General features: G+C 40.7%; 1 protein-coding gene and 1 long non-coding RNA gene across 14 annotated transcripts in view; one reads left to right on the forward strand and one right to left on the reverse strand.

The window, feature by feature from the left end:
* The window catches only part of LOC309366555, a 102,951-nt gene that overhangs the window by 34,973 nt on the left and 45,800 nt on the right, over positions 1-22,178 (forward strand). The window lies entirely within an intron of this gene.
* The window catches only part of ESR1 (estrogen receptor 1), a 195,081-nt gene that overhangs the window by 14,372 nt on the left and 158,531 nt on the right, over positions 1-22,178 (reverse strand). For all 9 annotated transcript variants that reach the window (XM_081905168.1, XM_081905166.1, XM_081905167.1 and 6 more), the window contains one exon: positions 8,182-8,320. In XM_081905168.1, the coding sequence (XP_081761294.1) occupies positions 8,182-8,320 (139 nt within the window). The remainder of the gene's footprint in view (positions 1-8,181; positions 8,321-22,178) is intronic.

A 22,178-nucleotide genomic window follows, 5' to 3' on the forward strand; every position in this document is an offset into this window, starting at 1 on the left:
GTGGAGCTCTATCTGCAAACCTACAGCAGGCTTCTCTCTTGAGCCCTCCCTCCCTCCGCATGGACAGCACAATGACAGGGCGTGCACAATTCTAATTCTGTGCAGCACAATGGCTGAAGGGGATCTCGTGCCTTCTGAACATCTACAGCAGGCATGTCCAAAGTCCGTCCCAGGGGCCTAATCCGGTGGGGGGGGGGTTTAATCCAGCCCCTGTGGGGTAAAGGGGTAAAATCCTAAAAGAAGCTCAACAACTTCAATCCTCTTTGAAAAAGGTTTGGACACCCCTGAGCTACAGGATTGGGGTAAACATGCTTAGCCTGAGGGTCACATTCCCTTCTGGGCAATCTTTCAAGGGCCACATGCCAGCAGTGTAGGAGGACAGAGGTAAAAGTGCACAGAGCACAAAGTGAATTTTCCCTTTGATCAGTGGGCTACTTTTAACACACACTCTCATTCACCCCATTCTCCATTCATTCACCTAGCAAAAAATACTTGGGATGCCCAGTGAGCAGTGGGGCCTGGGGAGAGTCCTACTGACCAGATGGAAAGGCATAGAGGGTCACTTTTGAACCCAGGCTTGAGGTTCCTGGCCTCTCATATATATGCATACATGCCTACCAAACTTGTCAAGCAAAGTGAATGCAGACAAAGTAACCACTGTGGGATGGCAAATCCCTTTGTCACATGCTCAGAGAGGTGGAAATTTTGCCCAGTTTGGTGCCCTGAGACTTTTTGTTATATAAAAGTAAATGGAAGTATTTTAAGTGTGTGGTTGGAAAGGTTTTACCAAGAGTCTGCTTCCAAGAAGGGATGATTAAAAGCAATTATTTACGACTGCTGCTTAGCCTTCTAAGCGAATATCCAAATATGCAGTCAGCACTTCAAGCAAAGAACATTTTTCAAAGACTGAGTCCAGTCTGTAAAGTAAATCATCCTTTTGGAAGTGGTTTCCTCTGCTGAGGCACTGGTAAAAGGTTTCTATTTGAGTTCTCTGGTTGTAGCTTGTTCTAGAAATAGCAAAGAAATAGCTGCACAATATTATTCGAAGGATAGAGATCCTGTTTCATCTCTGTGTTAATGTGAGAAGTACCAAAATCCCCCCTCCTCTAATATCAGTTCTAATGTTTTATGCTTATTTTTTCTCTACCATAGAGTAAGACTCAGCTATGAAGTAATATTAGAATGACTCTAGCTGTAGAGATAGGGAAGAAGATTGATTGAGTTTGCATTTAAAAATGAATCTACCTAATTTGCACTTTCTAATATGCAAACCAAAACATAAGTCACCTTTTGAAATTCACACTTCTCTGAATTTTGCGGTGCAGTTTTCCAGCAAAGTAATGTTTATAAAAATGTACACACCAGGGTGAGCCATGCACACAAATGCATATATTAGTGAAAATAACACACCAAAATGCATCACATTAGAAGAAACTGTTTTGCAAAAATGAGCATTTTAAGCAAAAATGCATACAAAAACATAGAAAAAAATTGCATTAAAATGCTGGTGAATTTTCAGAAGGACTTTTTAAAAATACCAAACTGATGAGAAAATGTGGAGAACAAAGATTGAAAAAATGAGCAACAAATTGATATTCACTCGTCTCTACATAGTAGTGTGTGGTTTTATCTTGATTCGCACATTAAGAAGTAATAGTCTGGATTATTGTTTTTGTTCAGATATGAGGAGCTTCATAAATGCATATAATAACTCTATCTCCCACATTAACGTTGTGCCATAGAGTTTTCAGCATCACAAAAGGAAACAGAGTCTGACACTAAAATCCTATGCAACCTTTAAAAAAGTAAAGGACTCCTGACAGTTAAGTCCAGTTGCAGACGACTCTGGGGTTGCAGTGCTCATCTCACTTTACAGCCTGAGGGAGCTTGCGTTTGTCCAGAGACATTTTTTCCTGGGTCATGTGGCCAGCATGACTAAGCCGCTTCTGGCGCAACAGAACACCGAAACCAGAGCAACGCATGGAAACGCCATTTACCTTCCCGCTGGAGTGGTACCTATTTATCTACTTGCACTTTTTGGAGTGCTTTCGAACTGCTAGGTTGGCAGGTGCTGGGACCGAGCAACAGGAGCTCACCCCATCGCGGGGATTTGAACCGCGACCTTCTGATTGGCAAGCCCAAGAGGCTCAGTGGTTTAGACCACAGTGCCACCCGCATCCCTATATGTAACCTTTACTAGAGTATAATTGTCATTGAATTCAGTAGAAAACAGAAATTTGTCTTACCATAAATTTCTGTTTGAATATGCTGCTGGAGAACATTCCTGATGGGGATGACACCTCCTACTGGAAGGACCAAGCAGGGTTCACTGAAGCCTCTTGCCTCCTTTCCAGAGGGAGGAGTCAACCCTCTCTCCAGACCAACCGGCAGAGCAGACAATTCCCTGGCCCCTAAACAATCATTCAAATGGAGCCGCATCCTTATCAAGAACGTCTACCAGCATCTGGCAAACTTACATATGAGCAAATATGCTTCAGCTTGTGCTAGGAGAAATTAATGGTGTAGCAAAAGCTAACAACTAAACTATCATTTGTTACTGATCTCCCAAATTCAAAGCTAAAACTCTATCCATGTGCCACCTTTGTTTTCATAGTGGATGTGAATATAAATCCATAGCACCAGGTTTAACTAACTGCTCTATTTTGTCTGTGATTATAGAACAACAAAATGCCTACTATTTAGTTTTACACATAAGAGACCCAGTTGACAGGAAAGGTAGTCTTATCAAATGGTTAAAGGAGTCTAGATGGCAGTTTATCCTCTGGCTGCATAATCTATCACTGTATCAGAAGTGTGTGGGGGGAGAGTAAATTGTGAGGTCTTTTGCATTATAGGATTTTATCTGGACTGTGTTGAGGAATGAACTCATAAGAAATGGGAGATAGCTTGATTTATTTCTGAGACAGCCTGAATTCAGTATAAAAACGAAACTTGAGCCCTCTGCATTCCTTTACACTCTCTCCCATCTACCCATCCTTGATCTCCGAGTAACCCCTTCCTTATAAACACTTCTGATGTGGCTAGTGATGGCAGTGGTGCACTAGTCAGAAGGCATGGGAAGGATGAAAGTGTGTCCCAAGGCCTGTGTCAATGGTCAGTATCACCTGGAGGCCCACAGCCAGCTCCTCCTCTGCACCATTCATTTGCCACTCACTTTAGTCCAGAAAATGGTGTTGGTGAGAAGGGGATGCAGAAGACACCATTGCCCATTGAAGGTACCTTTCCCAAGAGGCTTTGATTTTGGAACTACTGGCCTTTCCAACCACTGTCAGGGCTGGAGTTTCAGGTAGCTTATTGTAAGCGTCTTGCTTTACTCCCAGCAGGAAGGCTGAATAGTATCATTCCAGAACATAACGTCTTAATGGCTTTACCAAGGTCTACGCTAATTGCCAGTAGCCTTTGGGAAAACAATAGTTCCTAAAGGCTACTAGGTTTTCTTTGAGCTGAGCAGTTTGAGACTCTGGAGCTCATATCCCAGCCCAGATCTGGTGGACCTCAATGTCATATCTTATACAGTGGTGCCTCGCAAGGCGAAATTAATTCGTTCCGCAAGTCTTTTCGTCTTGCGAGTTTTTCGTCTTGCGAAGCACGGTTTCCCATAGGAATGCATTAAAAATCAATGCGTTCCTATGGAAACCGCCTTCAGACCAGGTCCAGGGACAGTCTGTCCCCCGACCTCTTCTGAAGGCTGGCGGGGGGCGAAAGTCTTTGCTCCCCCCGCCTGCCTTCAAAAGCCGTCCGGGATAGCGGGAAGCGCTTCCCTGCTATCCCGGACCTCTTTTAAATGCTGGCGGTGGGGAGCAAAGCCTTTCCCCCCCCCCTCCGGACTTCAGAAGAGGTCCAGGAAGGCCGGCGGGGGCGAAAGGCTTTGCTCCCCACCGCCAGCATTTTAAAAGCGGTCCCCGAGATTTCCCTATGGGCTTTCGTCTTGTGATGCAAGCCCATAGGGAAAATCGTCTAGCGAAGCGTCGCAAAAACCGAAAAACCCTTTCGTCTTGCGGGTTTTTCGTCTTGCGAGGCATTCGTCTTGCGGGGCACCACTGTACTGTTCTGGCCTTACTAATACAACTCACTTTACCACCATCCTCTCTTTCGCACACATTCACACAAATTCACACATGGACAGGTAACACAACATGACTCGCCAACATACACCACAATTCCATCCCATACATAAAGTCTCATTAGTAAATATACACAGAACACAATGTAATAATCCACTCTCAAGGTCACCAGTACAGTGGCCATGCTATTCCAATCCAAATACACAGTAGATGGCATCTGAGCTGAAAATGGCAAAAGACACTTCTAGCCACAGAGATCATTTTGGCCTCTAATGACAATTATATATCAAGGAATACCCCAAGTTACGTACCTGCTCCTTCTTATGGAGTGCAGCCCCATCCAGAACAAGCAATTGGTCTATCTTCCAGATATGGAGCCACATACCCTCAAAGCTTCTGTCTTCCCAAGATAATAGCTTAAGTCCACTGTTCTTCATCCAGAATACTCAACCTCTCCCGATTCAGGTGTTATGGAGAAATAGAGCTGTGTGTCTTCAGCATACTGATAACACCATGCCCCAAAACTCCTAATGACTGCTCCCAAATAGTACTAGAGACAAAATAGTGTCCTGTGGGAACTATTACAAGTGCCAAAGGGGGAGGTACATTCTCTCAATTCTGCTCTCTGAATACTGTGGTCAATAGTATCAAATGCCACTGAAAACTACAAGTAAGAGGGCACATTCCCCCATCCACCTCTTGATAAAGGCCATTGTTCAGGGCCACCAAGACTGATTCAGTCCCCAATTAAAGCAGATATATGTCATTCAGGAACATTTGCAGCTGCTCCACCACAATAGCTGATGCCTTCCAATAGATTACTATCCTCTGACAGCCCTTCCATCAAATGACTGGCCTCTGTAATATAGGGTGCATATCCACTCTAAAGAAAGGCTGGCACAAATATGATGATCTAGCAGCCATCTCTATAACTGCTTCCACTTTCCCCAGCAGCTGCAATCACAAAAATGACTGCTAGATTACTGTATGTGTAGCCTGTTCCATGTTGCAATTTGTCTATGTCCTCATATACCTGCATATACTTTTGAAAAGTGGAATTTAGCAGTGCGAATTAGGTCTCAGTAGTTCAAGCTATTTGGAGAGTGAAGTACAACAAAAACAGGTATGTAGAAGTGAAGCTAATTATTTCACAACACAATCATGTACATGTCTATTCAGACATGTCCATTCAGATGTCCCTTAAGTTTAATAGGGCTAAGTGTGTGTTGGATCGCAGCCTTATAAGCATTATTCATTCTTGGAAACGGAAATATTCATTTCTATATTTTAATGACTTGCTTGACATGGTGATTTTATGCATTTGGAATACTGTGTACAGTTCTGGTCGCCTCACTTCAAAAAGGATATAGCAGAGTTGGCAAAGCTTCAGAAAAGGGCAATTAACATAATCAAGGGGATGGAGCTCCTTTCCTTTGAGGAAGGCATTTGGGATTTTTTTAGTTTAGAGAAAAGAAGAGTAAGAGGTGAAGTAATAGAAATTTATAAAACTATGCATGGCAGATATGGAGAAAAGGGTAGAGCAAACGTTTGCACCTTCTCTCGTAACACCATAACACGTAGGCATCCAATGAAGCTGAATGTTGGATTTATCATGGAGGATAAAGGCTATCAACAATACAAGCCATGATGGACATGTTCCACCTTCACTGTCAGAGTGGGTATGCTTCTGAATACCAGCTGCTGGGAATTGCAAATGGGCAGAGCACAGCTGCGCTCAGGTACTGTTACACTCAAGTGCTGCAGGCATCTGGCATCTGGTTGGCCGCTATGAGGTCAGGATGCTGGACTAGATGAGCCAGTGGCAAGACCCAGCAGGGTCATCTTATGTTCTGTTTACCCAGGATTTCCCTGAACTTTAGTACCAGTCCCTGGTGCCCTTAGTTACTGAGTTGTTTATCCTGATAACTATTGATATTTATTGTGTATTGCAGGATTGAAAAGCAGTAAAGATATCTATTTAATAAACATCTCCCAGAGAAGTTCCTTTGACAATTTAAGCAGTAAAATTGTGCAACAGAAGTGACTTAGTAAATCCCATTGAACTTAATAAAATGAACTTCAGAATAAACATAAACAGGATTGTACTCTTAAAGACCACACATTATTCTGCTGTTCAGTGGAATTTGTGTAGTAATTCCAACCCAGAAATTATAATAAAAATAGTGGCTAAGACTCTGTTAAGTCTTATATCCGGCATCTGAAAATGTCTTTATGCAGTGACTTAAAAGGAAAGGGGGGGAGCTTTCTGCTCATTTACTGCCTTTTTATGAAGCAAGGGAATTTCTTCCTGACTTCTGCTGGCAATTATTTGATGTGTTGAAAACACTGAATTCTCAGCATCTAAAATTTTATCTGAACTAGCCTGGTGAAAATGCTTCTGCACTTCATGACTATAGCCATTGAAAAATCATTTGCAGGGACCTTTATCATAAGTTTTGAAAGCAGCTGAAAAAGGTTCAACAGGGTAGGCAGGTGAAAAAGAAAAGCATGCCTGTTCTTTTGCATGACAAACTACACCTGTTGAAATTCCCTCTACTATGCCCTCTTTTGCATCTAGCCACTCTGTTCCTTAACCTTTTATCTTTTGTCTTGTTTTCTCTGCTGCTGTTCTTATTTTATTTGCTATTTTTGTTGTTATTTTATATTTACTCTGTAAAGTTCCATTCATCAGCTTAGGCTCCTGCACCACTTCAGCTCCTCCTGGCCACAGTTATCCATTCAATGGTAACATTTCATTTGGATTTTTGCAATGTACTGTGAATAGAATCCCCTTTAAGGGATGTTTTGAAAGTGCACTGTCTGTGAACTGCTAGTATTCAATTCCTCATTCTTTTGAACATTGTTTGATAATAGAAATGGTACCTAATCCAAAAAAGAGACAGGAAAAACTGAAATAGTTATCGTTTTTTTAAAAAAAGTCCAATTCTACCTAACTTTCCACTGGAGTATGCGTTCTTACTATATGCGTTGGCACTGCAAAAACTAATGAAACGTTTTCTCTGCAAGGATGAGGGGTTATTACTTTTTCATTTAAATCTTAATAATAAAGGAACACCAATAAAGAAAGCAGGGGTTTGATTTTGCTACCCCTTGCATTACTCAAGAATGAATATGTAGGATGTCTGCTGTCCACACTGTCTCCATTCCAGCTTACCATTTCAAGTTCCAAGGTGAATTGAGGAATAACTATGAAATATCAAATGGTAAAGCTAAAACAGTTTTAACTGTGATTTAATAAAAGGTCAGGGGAATATTTCAAACACCAACATAAACACCAACAACAGCACTTGATTGACAACAATATTTTCCCATCCTGTTTCTCTGGCTGCTGCAATAATGGCAGAAACCAGGTCTCTGGCTCAATTCTAAAGGAAATATTTGTGTGCTGCAAAGAACCACCCTCAGCCTCTAAGAATGGAATAGCAATCTTTAGCCTATTTTAAAAAAGAAAAACAGGCTATTTGGACTATTGGTTCATTTCTACTGTTGCTGCTTTTTTCAAATTCATAGATAAAAGAAATATTGATCCCCAAACGGTCGCTTCTCTCTCAGCACTTTTCACAGTTATTTGTTTGAAAGTATTTGCCAAAATTGCAGGAAAATCTCAGAACCTGCCAGATGTTAGCTTAACTAGAAGCAAGTCCTATGTTTAAGTGACTAACTTTGTTTAGAAGAGACAGGGAAACAACATGTATGCTGCCCTGAGTTCTATATTGGGGAAAGAATGGGATATAAATGCAATAAACAAATAAATATCATTCTGGAGAAACTACTAAGCTCATCTCTCTCATTGTAATACTCTTGAAATATGGTTCAGCAAATACACACATAGCATGAAATCAGTTAAGTGGCATTTGTTGCTAGTATTGATCTGCATCCTGACTCCAGGCTTCATTGTGTAAATGTATAGATACAATACTGTTAGTGTTCCAGTTTTAGGCTTGTCCTCTTCTGCGACTGGCATTTGGTATGAATGGCATGGTAGCAGGTCAGGCTGATACTAATAATATTGCATAGCAAGACAGTTACAACAGTAAATAACAGAAATAAACAAACAAAGAACATGTGGACTGACCTGTCCAGCAGCAGGTTAGGGGCAAACAATAGCTTTCCTGGATGCTCCATGGACCGCCACACTAAGCCAATCATCAGTATCTCGAGCCAGGCACATTCCAGGAGATGGACCTGATCATGGAGTGATAAATCCACAAACCCTAAAGAAGAAAATGAAGACCAGTATGTGGCAATGTGAAAACAGTAGCTGGTGTGATACAGTGGTGGGGTCTGGGTGTAAGAGACCTAACCCTGCTTGGCACAGAGTTCCCTAGAAAATGCTGCTACTATCCCTTACCTTAACCTGTTTCACAGAATTGTGATAGAAAAACAAGATAATCTCAGGCATGCTGCCCTTACAACCTCAAATGAAGTGTGGAACACAAACATGACAACAAAACCTTTCTTTAAATGCAAGTATACATATTGGAATAATTTGGGGGGGGGGGTATTAGAGCTCCCTGGACCAGTTCAGATCAGAAAGACTGAATCATAGCTAACTTTTTTAATAATAATATTCTTTCTTTCCCCCTTGTGTTTGCTATTGGAATATCAATACAGTTGTTTAAAATGCATAATAGCAATTTGACAAGTTGTTGATTTTCTGTGGTCTTGAAAACTCAGAATATAAAAATCACTACTACTGTGGTAAAAAATCTTTGGCTTTCCTTCTTAAGCTACACATTTGGAATCTTCATGCACTATAAATCACACACTGCTAACCTTCCATACCAAGGCTCCATGCATGTTTCGTGGCATGATTATGCTACATGGTACTCCCAATCTTCCCTCAACTTAAGCAAGGGTGTTGACACTTGGAGCATAGATAGTCCATCAACAGATGATAAAGAAAATATTATATGGAATCCTTGACTATTTTAATTCTAAGTCCTTTCACATTTCAGACCTCAATATTCTGCAATGAATTTACACTCCTTTTGCAATGTAGAACCTTCTGGCTACATTTTTAAAACACATCTTTGAAACCAGCATACTAAAACGTGTATTTCCAGTCTGTTTTGCACCCTAGCCCATAGCCAGGGTGAGTACATTGATTGCTTCACCTGGAATTCTTGTTCATACCACCCAGGATAAATACAAACAAACAAAGGCACCTCACACTTTTTATTTTATGAGATTACTCTTCCAATCAGAATGAATTTAATTTAGATAATGGGTGAAAAGCTGGCTAATCCTCCAGCCACCCCTCCCTCCACACAAAAATATAGATCCAACTCTGAACATCTGCCCCCCCCCCGACTGCAACCTTGGTCTGTCCTATCACCTTTGGGTGCTAAAAGAGTAACTGAGACCGTTGGTGGAATGCCTACTGCCTGCCAAGTCATTTCTGGCATCTTGAATTTTAGTGGCCGAGACCACAGCTTGACAATCACCAGAATATACTCTGGAGATTGCTCACAGGAGAGGATGTGGAGAACTCTGTCTATGAATTCTTAAAAGGAATTATGTATGCTGCTTGAGTTACTTTTGTCTGGTGAAGCTGTGTAATTAGTCTATTTTAGGAACTATATATCTCAGTAACAATAACTAGCATGGGATATGTATTGAGAAGACAGATTATTTTACTTCTTGGTCCCTGACCACAGGTTGAATTGTTTTGAGAAGTGCTTAAAAGAATAATCCTACCAAGATTTTTTAGGATTTGGATCATAGAGGAATAATATTTGCATCAAAAGCAGCAATTAACAACTAAAGTTTTGTGTCGGGGGGTATACTCTTGTCTAGCATAACAACTTAGCTATTCTGTTTGATAAATAATTTGATAATTACACATAAACTTAGGCTGTGTCTGATGTGTCTGAATTAGAAGATAACCAAGTCAACCAAGTATTTGCTACACCTGTTTATTGTGGATTTGTACAATTAAGGAGAGCTTTTTTTTTCTTACCTGACTGTTTATTGGGAAATTTGCAATTGATTGCCTAAGCCCAAAATTCTGCAACTGGTTGCTTTGATTTGGGAACTGTGTGTTCTGATTAGAGCTGGGAACTCTGTGTTCTCTTGCACCTGGGAACTGTGTGTTCTTCTGTTGGAACTGGGGGAAGTATTGCACAGTTGGTTGCTTGGAGCTAGAAACTATGCAATCTATTGTTTTAACTTATATATCAATTTTGATATATTCTTTTTGCTCTTTCATTGTTTGAGATACATTTATTTTATTTATTTATTTCACAAGATTTATGTTGCAGTTACACTTCAAAGCAGTTTACAAAAAGAAAACAAAAAATTATCAGTAAAAACAGAAAAAACCTTGAAGAAATACATATATTTGTTAAAGTATTTACTGGCATCCTAATTAAGCACTGAAAGTAAAGTTTAACCTATGGAAGATCATGTCAAAGAATGTGACAACAGAAGTAGCAGTAATAATATTAAACCAATATGTTTAAAAGAAAAAGCAGAAGGCAACAACTTAATTGAATGCCTAGGAGAACTTTGCCTCTCCTTAAATTTTGAAATAAAATAATATGATCAGTGAAGTTATTTTGTAGTGATTTTAGAAATTAAATAATAAAATAATTTTAACCATAAATTACCAAAATAGAAAAAAAATGAAATTAATGTAGCAATCTTACTAGCAGAAGGCTGGCTGAAGGGCCATATGATACGGAGTGCATTCCACTTCATCAGCAAAGAAAGAAACCTGTTGTCAGAGCAAAACTAATGTAGTTGGAGGTTCCCCAATATACTGGGAAGCAGAAAAAAACCCCAGGTGTGTTAGTTCTGCTGGTGTGAGTAATGTGGTGTACTGACAAAGAGAATGCATGAGTCCTCTGTTTCATTTTTAGATTGTTTATCAAAAACCTTGAAACAGCAAATGGAAACTTCTGTTGTGTACTCTGGTGGTCTTAGAATTCTCAAAATAGGAAATACTTTTTTCAGGTTCAAATCAAATAAATAATTACAAAAGTAAAAATGTTGTACTAAAACAAGGGTGGGAAACCACAAGCCTGGGGACCAAATACAACCTCCATGCACCCTCCCTTAGGACTCTGCTCACCCCATGCCCCCTAAGCCACCACTTGCTCTGTGCCCTCTAGTGATTGGACCCACTGGAATGCGTCCTGTGATAATGCCTCCTTCTTGCCAGGATGGAGGGTAGGCAGTAGTGTGTGTCTGGCCACACCCACTTTGCAACACCCACCACACCTTGAGAAGACTGCCCAGCAGGGAATATGGACCTCACATTGAAAAAGATTCCACATCCTGTACTAAGAAAATTCAGAGCCAAATATTTAGGCAGAATTAGATTCATTCAGGAAAAAGTCAGAGCAAATCAATACTGATGAGAAACTGCTAACATTTTACTTTTGTAGAACAACCATTCTCTCTCTCTAAAGAAAAAAAGACCAATAAATTATTGGAAAAGGAAGGGAAATCCTTCCAGTTTCGATTTAAGGTATGATGAATTAATTTGAATTAATTTTGAATTATTTTATTTTATTTAAAAACTGTATCAATCTTATTCCCCAAACATGATAGAATCTGAGATCTTTAAGGCTATTCCAGTTAATAGAAATAGATAGGTGTAACTAAACACAGGAATAGATCATTTAGTGTGGTTGCACCTACTCTTTAGAACTCCCTGCCCATTAATATTAGCCAGGTGCCTTTACTGTATTTCTATTCCACTGCTTGCACCCCATTCCTTTCTTGAAGTTGCAGCAGCTTAAGAATGGTTGAGGCTATGGTCAGGCTAGTGCCACCCCCAAGTTGGTGATGCTGTGGAATTTCTGGCCTAGCTGTTCTTGGTTTTGATTGTAATGAAGAGGCACTGAGCTCTCAACATAAAGGAATCATTACAAAGAAGGAAGGAGCTGACATCAAGAAAGCATTTGACACAGTGGAGTGGAGTGTTGTCTTTTAAACTTTTTAGTGTTTAAATATAAACTGACATTTTCTTTGAATGCATTAAAGCCACTGTAGAACACTACAAATTAAGTTAAAGATTTACACAGGAATCAAACAAGTGTTTTACATTGAAGCTATCTGCTTTATCATTTGCTATAAGGACAGAAGAACTCATAATAAAGTTTAGGGGAACGCAGGAGCATGCAACCTTTCCCCCCCCCCCAGCGCAAGGTAATCTTTAAATCCAGCATAGTAGCTAGATGTTTTTAACTACTAATTGGGTGATCTCTTTCTGAACAACTATATTAGATTTTAAAACAGGTCGTCTTCTGAAATCATCCCAATTGGAAACGCCTCAATACAACTTTGCAAACATGAAGATAAATATAATATGATCCAGAGTTCTGTTCCTGCTTCCACATTAATTCTAGTACAGAGTTTGAAATCATGGCAAAAAATGCTTCCTAATTTTATGTGGGAACTCAGAGGGTAGGATAAGTTACTCTGCATAAACTTAAACAAAATAACTTATCTGTGAGTCTGCCAGGAGCAAATTTGCTTTATTCATTGAGCAACTTGATAAAGCTCTACCTCTACACTTTTTTATAGCTCCAGAAGTAAAGGGCCAGAGATTTGCATTTTTTAAATGAAAACTGAAAATTCAGAAAGGGAACCTAGAGTATCCTTAGGGCTCAAGGCCATGAATATACAGCCTCTGCAACAAACTATACTTTGCATCTCAGCACGGCATTGCAGTCTCTGAAAAAGGATCACTGGCACTGACAGCTCAGTCAAGCAAGCAACTTTTTCTTTAAAATTGTGTTTATTTCACATTGAAATGCCAAACTTTTGGCACTCCAGAACCATGGCTACATTTCAAGCTTCGGTCTAGTCAACAGGAACATAATCAAGACCACATTTATATAGGGAAAACACCAGATTATATAACAACAGCCTTTCCCCCTATTGCTTATTCACTTTAGTCCAAATGGTTCATAAGCAACTTCATAAATGACACATAAATGTTCCCTGTCAAAATGCAAGTGCTGCTATTGTGGATTATAGCCAATGTCTACCTGTGTGTTGCTTGGTAGGACTTTCTTTTCACAAAATATGCTTTGCCTCTACTGATTTCGGCCACGATACAAAGAACTGTAATAGTCACACACATAGCTCAGGTACATGCACAGCCAGCATTTCATCCATTGTTTTTGGTGCAGTATTTCCCGCTGCCGAAGTGACAAGCCAATGTTCAGTCTCAAAAACAGCTTGACACTTTGGTAGTGGAAATCACTGTTTTAAAAACAACAAATAAGAGTTTTGTTTGTATGTACAACCACCCATGCACTGATCTCAAGCTGATAGCTTACCTGTTTCAGTTACAGGTGCCTGCCTTTAATTAGAGTTGTGTTTCATATTCTCTGTCTGCAAATTACTCAGTACATACACATGCATCACTTCTCTGGATCCAAGTTTCCAATACATTGACCGGGTTTGCACTACACCGTAAGCCAAACTATGGCTTACAGAGACTGGGTGAACATTCAAGCTCACCAAGAGGAGCTTGCAGCCACATTGCTGCTCCTTGGTGCTTTCCACTGCTGTGCCACAATGAGTCAAGGTTTGCCTTAGTATATCATTTGAACTGGGATTCCTGGTTAAGTTCTCTCCTCACTAACCAAAAGCTAGGTTCGTGAAGACATAGCTTAACCAGCTTGGATGAGAACAAATCTTGGTTACAGCCTGTGGTTAATGAGGGGAAAGCTAACTATGATAATGTCTCTTGCGTGGCTGGATGAATAATGGAGACAGGGGAGAGTGTAAAAGCCTTCTGTACAAACGTATTTTCAATGAATATTGCATATTGCTCCTTGTAAATCAATGGAGTTGCATCCATTGCTCCCACTTTTTACCTCTCAACCTGCCACCACTGGAATGTAGTCCCCAAATGATTTTCCATGGGGGAATGAAAAACTGGCTAGTCCCCAACCCTCTCATGGAGACTTAGAAAAACCATTTTTTGAAAAACAGCAGTAAAGGATGAGGAGGCAAAAGGGTTTCTTGGCTAAACCTTCCTCCATCTGAGCAACATCACTTTAGTTTTTGCATGCATGAAGTTTAAGCCAGCTGTTGGTTGTTTAAGAGATAAAAGTGCTGTTGACAGTTTTACTATGTGTATGTTATTTAGTGAATAGCACAAGCAGGGAAAAGGAGAAATATAGCTTGATGTTATCTGCATATTGAAAGCTTTTCATCCCCATGGTATTTTATTCTCCCTTTATAGGAAGAAAAAGAGCGTACAGCTTTATGACTTGCTGTTTCATAATGAAAGAAAAGTAAATACTCTTTGGGTCATATGTGGCACCTGCCTAAGGAGGAAGGGAAAGTTTACTTCTTTACCAGAAATCCAGGGAAGCAGAAGAGTGAGTGGGTGGAGGGAAACTTTTGTCTATGAGCAACAGTTATAGACAAGTGGCTGCCCTACATGCTTACACTCCTACCACAGTAAGTTACCATTTGGCAAATCCCAGCTTGTGTTCATCTGCTGCCTACACTACAAGTGCTTTCACCTGTCAAATGTGGAAAAGAAGAATAACATGGGTGTTGATTCAGATGGGCTATACGTTGCAAAGAGTTGGCAGCAAATCAGAAACAGAAGTATAAGAACAGAATACACCTATGTGCTATCAAATTTATGCATATGAACTTGATTCATCCACATTGGCATGTGTCAGGCAGCCCTTTCTAGCTTGCTAAACCATCATTCAAAATATTGATGAAGGTCCTGGTTATAATTTTCCCTACTGGAGGGGTCAATGGAGATGGAGAGGAAGCAGTATGTATGCCCAGAGCTTATTAGCAGCTTGCGTGTGGACATCCAATGAAGCTGAATAATGGGAAATTTTGAACAGATAAAATAAAAATACTTCTTTATGGAGCATACAGTCAAACTCTGGAACCCCGTCCCCCGGAGGGGGTGATGGCCACCAATTTGAATGGCTTTAAAAGAGGGTAAGACAAAGGGCTGCTAGTCATTATACTTAGGCACTACCTCCAAATTTGGAAGCAGCAATGCTTCAGAATACCAGCTGCTAGAAACCACAAGAGGGGAAAGTGCTCTTGTGCTCACGTTCTGGCATCTAGTTGCCCACTGTGAGACTAGGATGCTGGACTAGATGGGCCATTTGTCTGATCCAGCAGGCTATTCTTATGTTGCTAAACTAACTTCATTAAGCTTGACAGTCATGGAATAATAGGAGTAGTCATAGAATAAGAGAAGTCTTCTTGTGGATCAGGAGTTGGTTAAGTAGCAGGAAACAGAGAGTAGGAATAAGTGGGAAGTTCTCCAAAAGATGTAGAAAGTGGCGTCTCACAAAGATTGGTATTGGAACCTGTTCATGAACCATGTAGAGTTAGGAGTGAGCAGTGAGGTGGCCAAGTTTGCTGAAATGTTCAGGGTCATTAAAACAAAGACCTTTCCACTTTGAGTGAATAGGCTGAAGTATGAGGTTGGTGCCCTAAAACATAAAGCACAACACAAGCAAGATGCCAAAATATATGTCTAGAATCTTGCCAAAATCAATTAATTTCATTTTTTAAAAAACTTCGTTAATTTCAATAGTGGAGATGTAAGCATATATTAAAATCTCTCACTAAAACCAATGGGGCTTAAAAAGTGCTCAACTTGGGCTGGATTGGGCTTTGCATTGCATAGATCTGCAGAGATTTGTTAAATATTTCCAACCAGATCTTGATTAAAGATGGCAAAACTTCCCTTGACAAGGATCAACTGTATGCATTTTTCAGAAATAAAATGAAACAAAACAAAAAAATAAGCCAGTTCCTCCTTCTGTAAAAATAGACCAGACATTAAATACTGTAAACTGCCTTTTGAGGCATAGTCCTTATCTCATATAGTAAATGGATGTAAAGGACTATATTCCCCTTTAGCCAATTGCTCCAAAGTGGTCCTTTCTGCATAGATGTTGCATCCCACCTAAAACTGAACCATAATTTGTAAATTTACCCCTTTAAGCCCAATTAGCTGGTAGCATGCATTAGGAGAGATGTGGTCAGAGAAACTAGCATCTGGTGTAAATTATTTTAAAAGGTTGTTTTATATTTGCGGTTATGGGCTTTACTATATACAAGTCAGAAAAAACCTTTTAAAGGGAAATTGCAGTTAATATTTACAATTATAATTATAGAGATGGCCATAAAAATGTCAATGTTGCATTATGCCTTTTACTTTAAAGGACATGTCTAATGTTTTATCTAAACTGGTCAAACTTGTTCCTTCAGCTAGCACTTGCAATATTCCATCTGTAGGGCATACATGATACACACACACACATGCATGCATGCATGCTCTGTTTGAGTTATGGAATCACTTAAAATGATTAAATGGTTGGTTATTCAATCAGTTCATTTAAAGTCAAGGAACAAAGGCAACATAACTTTCTACAGGGAAATAAACTGAATAAAAATATTCTCCAGTTGCTTTGGACAATTTTTAGTTGTGCAACTTGATTTATTATTTTTCTTCTTCTTCATACTTGTAGTAAGTATGCACTAGATCCAGCATGCACTAGAGGCAATACCAGCCAGCCCCAAGGCTTCTTGGTGTAGGCATAACGTTTTCTAGTCAGCTTATGTAGGTCCTGTGGCAGCTGTCCCAGTTTAAATTTGAGGTAGCATTCAAGTAGCTATACAAGTGCTAGCTCAGAAGCTGCCTCCATCTGAGCCTGGTCATGATCCCAGCAGCAGCCTCACATATCCCAGAGATGATCATAAATGGGAATCACCTCATACAGGAACCAGCCTGCATATCCAGTGTTTCCAAGCAGATGGAAATGAAACAATGCTTTTCACTGTTGATGTGCAAACAATCGTGCATTTTCAATAGGTTCCTATCCATTAGGGGTTATTGAGATTTCGTGCTTTATATTGGAAGAGTGGCAGTCCTCAGAGCACATCACTTGATAGGATAGTGTTTACTGCTTTGTTCCCTGTATTTACTACAACTTCAATCCAAAAAAAGGTCAGCAACTTTGGTCGGCCCTCATGGCCCTTCACGTCATCAAATCTGGCCCTCTTTTTAAAAAGTTTGGACACCCCTGTAATCTAAACCTATTGTTGCTTTCTGTATTAATCAGCTTGAACTCCAGATCTCACTCTCCTCTGTTGTCTTTATGGAGTGGGTGTACAGTTTTAACTATAAGAGTTTTCAGGGGCTTCTTTGAAGAACACAATGTCTTATCACATTAAGTGATACAATTACTAGAAGACAAGGTTATGTGCAGTTCCTTGCCAGAGAAATGTTACAAGACCTATGAAGTGTTTATTTTTGTAGATAGTAATAAAACAATATTTGAGCAAAGTCTTCCATCCCATTACCATTATCTTATCGAGCGTGTATACCAACCATAAAAAACAGCAGCTACTGAACTCCCTCACTGGCAGGAGACAGCTAAATAATGGCTGCCTGCTACTTCATGAGAACTGGCTGTGTTGGCTCTCAAGGGAGCACTTTTGGTTCTGTGATATTTTGGAAGCTGCAACAGGACACACAGACCAAAAAGAGAAGCCTCTTTTCCCAGAACATTCATCAAATGTCCTGTCAGTATAAATAAAGGGAGCACAACAACAACAACACATATCAGATAGACCTAAGTCCTCTTTAGATGTTGTTAACCTCTATTCATGGAGGGCCATGGGCCCTCACATGATTCAGAGACTTAGGAATTCAGTCATGGTGCAGTTAAGACTGTCCCATGCTTCACACAGCATACAGGAGTGGGGAACCCTTGGCCCTCTGGATGTTGCTGAACCTCAACTCCCATCAGTCCTAGTGAGTATGGGCAGTGGAGCAGGACAGTGGGAACTGTAGTCAAGCATTTCCCCCCACTTGTCCTACCACCAGTTCCTGATGGGGGGCACTTCTCCTAGAACCCTGGGAGCAGCTGCTTTTGCCACCCCTGGCTTCTACCACCACCTGTCCTGAGGTAGGTTCTTTGGCTCTGAAGAGGAAGTGAGATGCAGCAGGTGTAGCTCATGGGATTGAGGTGGGCGAAGCCTGTAACTGGGCTTGATCCTCCTTCAATGTTGACAACACTTAAAGGCTGAAGTGTCAATTAACCCAGATAAGGCTTTTCTGGGCATAGCTACTATATTAAAGAAACAAATTAGAGGGGTAAAAATTATGTAATACCTACTGCGTCTTAAGACTAAACTGGAGCATCCTGATAGAAGAAGCCTGACAGTAACTTCTGTTTCTGATGTAATGTGAAAATTGAGATTCCAGATAGCTTCTGGAGTTCAGATAGCATGCCACAGGAGAGATCTGTTAGTACACAACACATCAGAAGATGAAAAAGAAGCATGATTCATGAATGACCTATTTTCTTTCATTGCTTCTTTGAAGCAATGAAAATACCGTATTTTTCGCCCTATAGGACACACCGTCCCATAAGGCGCACCTAGTTTTTTTGGGGGGAAATAAAGGGGGGGAAATATTTCCCCCCCAGGCGCGGGGCTGAGGCGGGGGAGGCCCGAGCTTCCCCCGACCCCAGCCCCCAAACAGGCAGCTCTCTGCAAGCCGTGGGAGCCCAGCGCTGGCTCCCGCTGCTTGCGGAGAGGTCCGCGAAGCCTGGACGCGCTGATCTCAGCGCGCGCAGGCTTCGGCATGTAGGCAACTCTCCGCAAACAGCGGGAGCGCTCTCGCTGCTTGCAGAGAGGTCCGCGAAGCCTGGAGAGCAAGAGGGGTCGGTGCGCATCAACCCCTCTTGCTCTCCAGGCTTCAGCGAAAGCCTGCATTCGCCCCATAGGACGCACACACATTTCCCCTTCATTTTTGGAGGGGAAAAAGTGTGTCCTATAAGGCGAAAAATACGGTAGCTATTTTGCTCATGGCAAAATAGTAATGAATGCAATACTTAGCACCTTAAGTGCTATTCAGGTGTTCAGTTTGAATGTGTGAGGGCAGCAGCGCCATGCATGACAGCGCTTACTCCATATCTTTCTTCCAACCAAAGACCTTTGCATATTCTGTTTGAAAGTCTGTCTGAAAGTACACTCACCCACAAGTGGCCCAAACTCATTGCCTATACATTTCTATCTTCCCTATTGTGCTTAAGCTTACACTGCAGCCTGCTCAATCTCTGCCACCCTCTCTTCTCTTTATATGCCAAGAACAAATTTCCCCACCTCCATCTATCTTCTTCTCTTGCTCTCCTCCACCACTGAATTAAGTGATTAAGTTGTTGGGCCAGGCCAGGTGGTCTCTGTGAAACTTTGGCATATACTAACCCAGCAGTAGGCACATTTCAAATTTTGGGAGTGCTGGGGGCACCAGTCACAAAACAGTTGCCATAGAAGGGCATGGCATAAGACAAAATGGCTACCACAAGGAGTATGGCACAACATAAAATGAGAGAGACAACCAGCCCTAACAATCTTACGCTTACTATGGGAAGTCAGCTATATCTTGCTGGTCCTCGTTATGGAGAACACTTCCCCACCCTCAGATGCTATTGCTGCTAAAAACAACAAAGTGGTCACAACTGAATGCATGTCAGTAGCCAAATGCACACCACAGAAATCACTAAGAAGGTACCTACACTTTTTGCTCCATACCTTTCTAGGAGGGCTAGATACTAACAGACAGACAGACAGACAGACAGACAGACAGATAGTTCAGAGTCTTGGGGCACTTGCTCAGGGGTGCCACAGGTAGCTTCACAGGGACTAGAGCACTGCTGGGCACCAGGCTGGGAAAACTCAGCCAGATGGGCAGGATATAAGTAATAAATTATTAGTATTAGTATTATTACTTTATTTTGCAATAAATGCAAACCTTTATTTTTAACCCAGGGGCATGCTTGATTGCTCCCCTCCCCCCATACTTGGTGTACAAAGCAATACCCCTGTGACAAACTGTGACTTCTGCCCCAACATCTTGAAAACTTCACCTGTTTTGGTAACATGTTTGCATTTTTGTGTACTGTTGCACGTGTTATCAGGGATGCATATTATACACTTGACCCAAAAATGGAATAATGGAACTTGGCTGAAAATATCCCAAGGTGGTAGGATCCAGTGAGGGCTTCTTTTAGCCCTGCTGTTTTTAAACTACTACTTCATAAACCAGATAGTGGGGTTCCATGTTTGCAATAATACTAAGAGCAAAACAGATTTAAGAAGTGGTTTTGAAGGGGAAACATGGTAATAATAATAATAATAATTTAATCAGTGTTAAAAACAATACAGCATGGTAGGAGGGGGATTTAATTCATTTCCTCAAACTCATGTGGTACCCTCCCTCTTACTGCTTTACTGAGATTTGGTGTTGGAGTTAATGCTTCACACAAGATCGGCTGCTATCCAAGCTACTTTGGCCTTCATGTATGGAAGCACATTGTTTCCCAGGCAAGGGCCAAGTATCTGGTTGCTATCCTAGCTACTTTGCCCTGCATGTATGGAAGCACATTGTTTACCAAGCAAGGGCCAAGTATCTGGTTGCTGTATTTATAGTAGAGGTAGCCAATCCCAGTCCTCACTACTAACTAAATGGACACAAACACACACACACACACACACACACACACACACACACAAATGTGATGCTCCATGTCCGAATAGGGTTCCTGACAGTTTATGCTCTCATTCCTGTATTCCTCTATGGTTAAGGCTCTGAGAGATGGAGGAATCCTACTTTCAAACTAACAGGAGGCCATATTTCACTTTAAAATACATGTGCATTAAGAAAAGGAAAGTAGAAAATCAGTAACATTTGCTCATATTAGGAATTTAAAATTTTGATTCCTAGTTTAAGCCAGTGACAATGGTTTGAGTAAGCACTGGTTCATCCAACACGTTAACCCATAGTGTAAAATGAACAAAGGTTTAACAAGAATGAACAGATGTTGCCACACTAGGAACAAATTGTGATTTGTTTCTTCAAACAAACTATAAGAAGTAAGCCAGAAACAAAGCTCAGCTTCTGCTCGGGGTTTGCTTGAAGCAAAACAAGCACTGGTTCACATATGATATAAAGTCAGCCTCAGGTTTAGGTCCTCCCTGTTGAGACAACAGTAGGAGCAGGGGAGGATTAATGTAGAGATTGATGAGCAGTGTGCATGAGCACACTGCAGTCCTTGTTCACATGAAGCCATAGTTTCTTTTTAACTAAGCTTTAATGTGAAATTTAAACCCAGCCTAAAATAATGGGGAAAACAAACTGAAGACAGCATTTCAGTGAGTTTCTCTCTTTTTAAAATAGGGAATGTTCTTATCTTTGAGATGATCAGCAATCATATCTGGCATGCCAACATATTAAACAAACACAGAAACGGATTCCTTCAAGAAAAGGCTACGGAGAACAGAATCTGCTAAATCTAAAATGAACTTGAATCTGACAGTGCTTCATCTACAAATAGAAGCTGCTGAGAACATACTGTGCTGTACCAAATAAATGAACTATATCTTCAGAACTAAATAATAATAAAAAATCCTTCCAGTAGCACCTTAGAGACCAACTAAGTTTGTTATTGGTATGAGCTTTCATGTGCATGCATACTTCTTCTGATACTGGTAATTCTTTTAAGTCATTAGAAAACAGAATTGGTCTTTGGAAGAGGCACCTGCACCCATTTTGATGTCTCCATATAGCTCAGGTTTGAAGAATTCCAACAGCTTGTTCATGGGGAAATGGGCAGGTGAATGTACTCGCAGGCATAGATGTACTTCCTTCCATTTCTACATTCTAGAACTAATTTCATTGCCTTGCCTGCAGCACTGAAAGCAGAATCCACTTAGGTGAATTTAAGCCTCTAAAACATTAGTATGTAAGGGTAAGAATATTATTTTTTCAAGAGAATCTCATTGCAATCTTTATTAAAATATCAAATCTCCCACCCATTATTTGGATGATGTGCCTGGTTTTGCTTGGGAAAGCAAATTTATCATAAATTTATCATAAAGCTAAACAGAGTCCTGCTTCTCCCATCTGTCCCCTCCAGGGCTATGTGCAAGACATAAAGGAAAGGAGAAAGGGGGCAGCAAAATAAATTATAACAATTTCCCTTGACAACTGCAATAGCATGAATACTTTTAACTGCTGTGTGGGAGTGTCACAATCTGAGAGCT

Source organism: Podarcis melisellensis (assembly GCF_964234715.1).
Source record: "Podarcis melisellensis genome assembly, chromosome: 3".
NCBI classification, from domain to species: Eukaryota; Metazoa; Chordata; class Lepidosauria; order Squamata; family Lacertidae; genus Podarcis; species Podarcis melisellensis.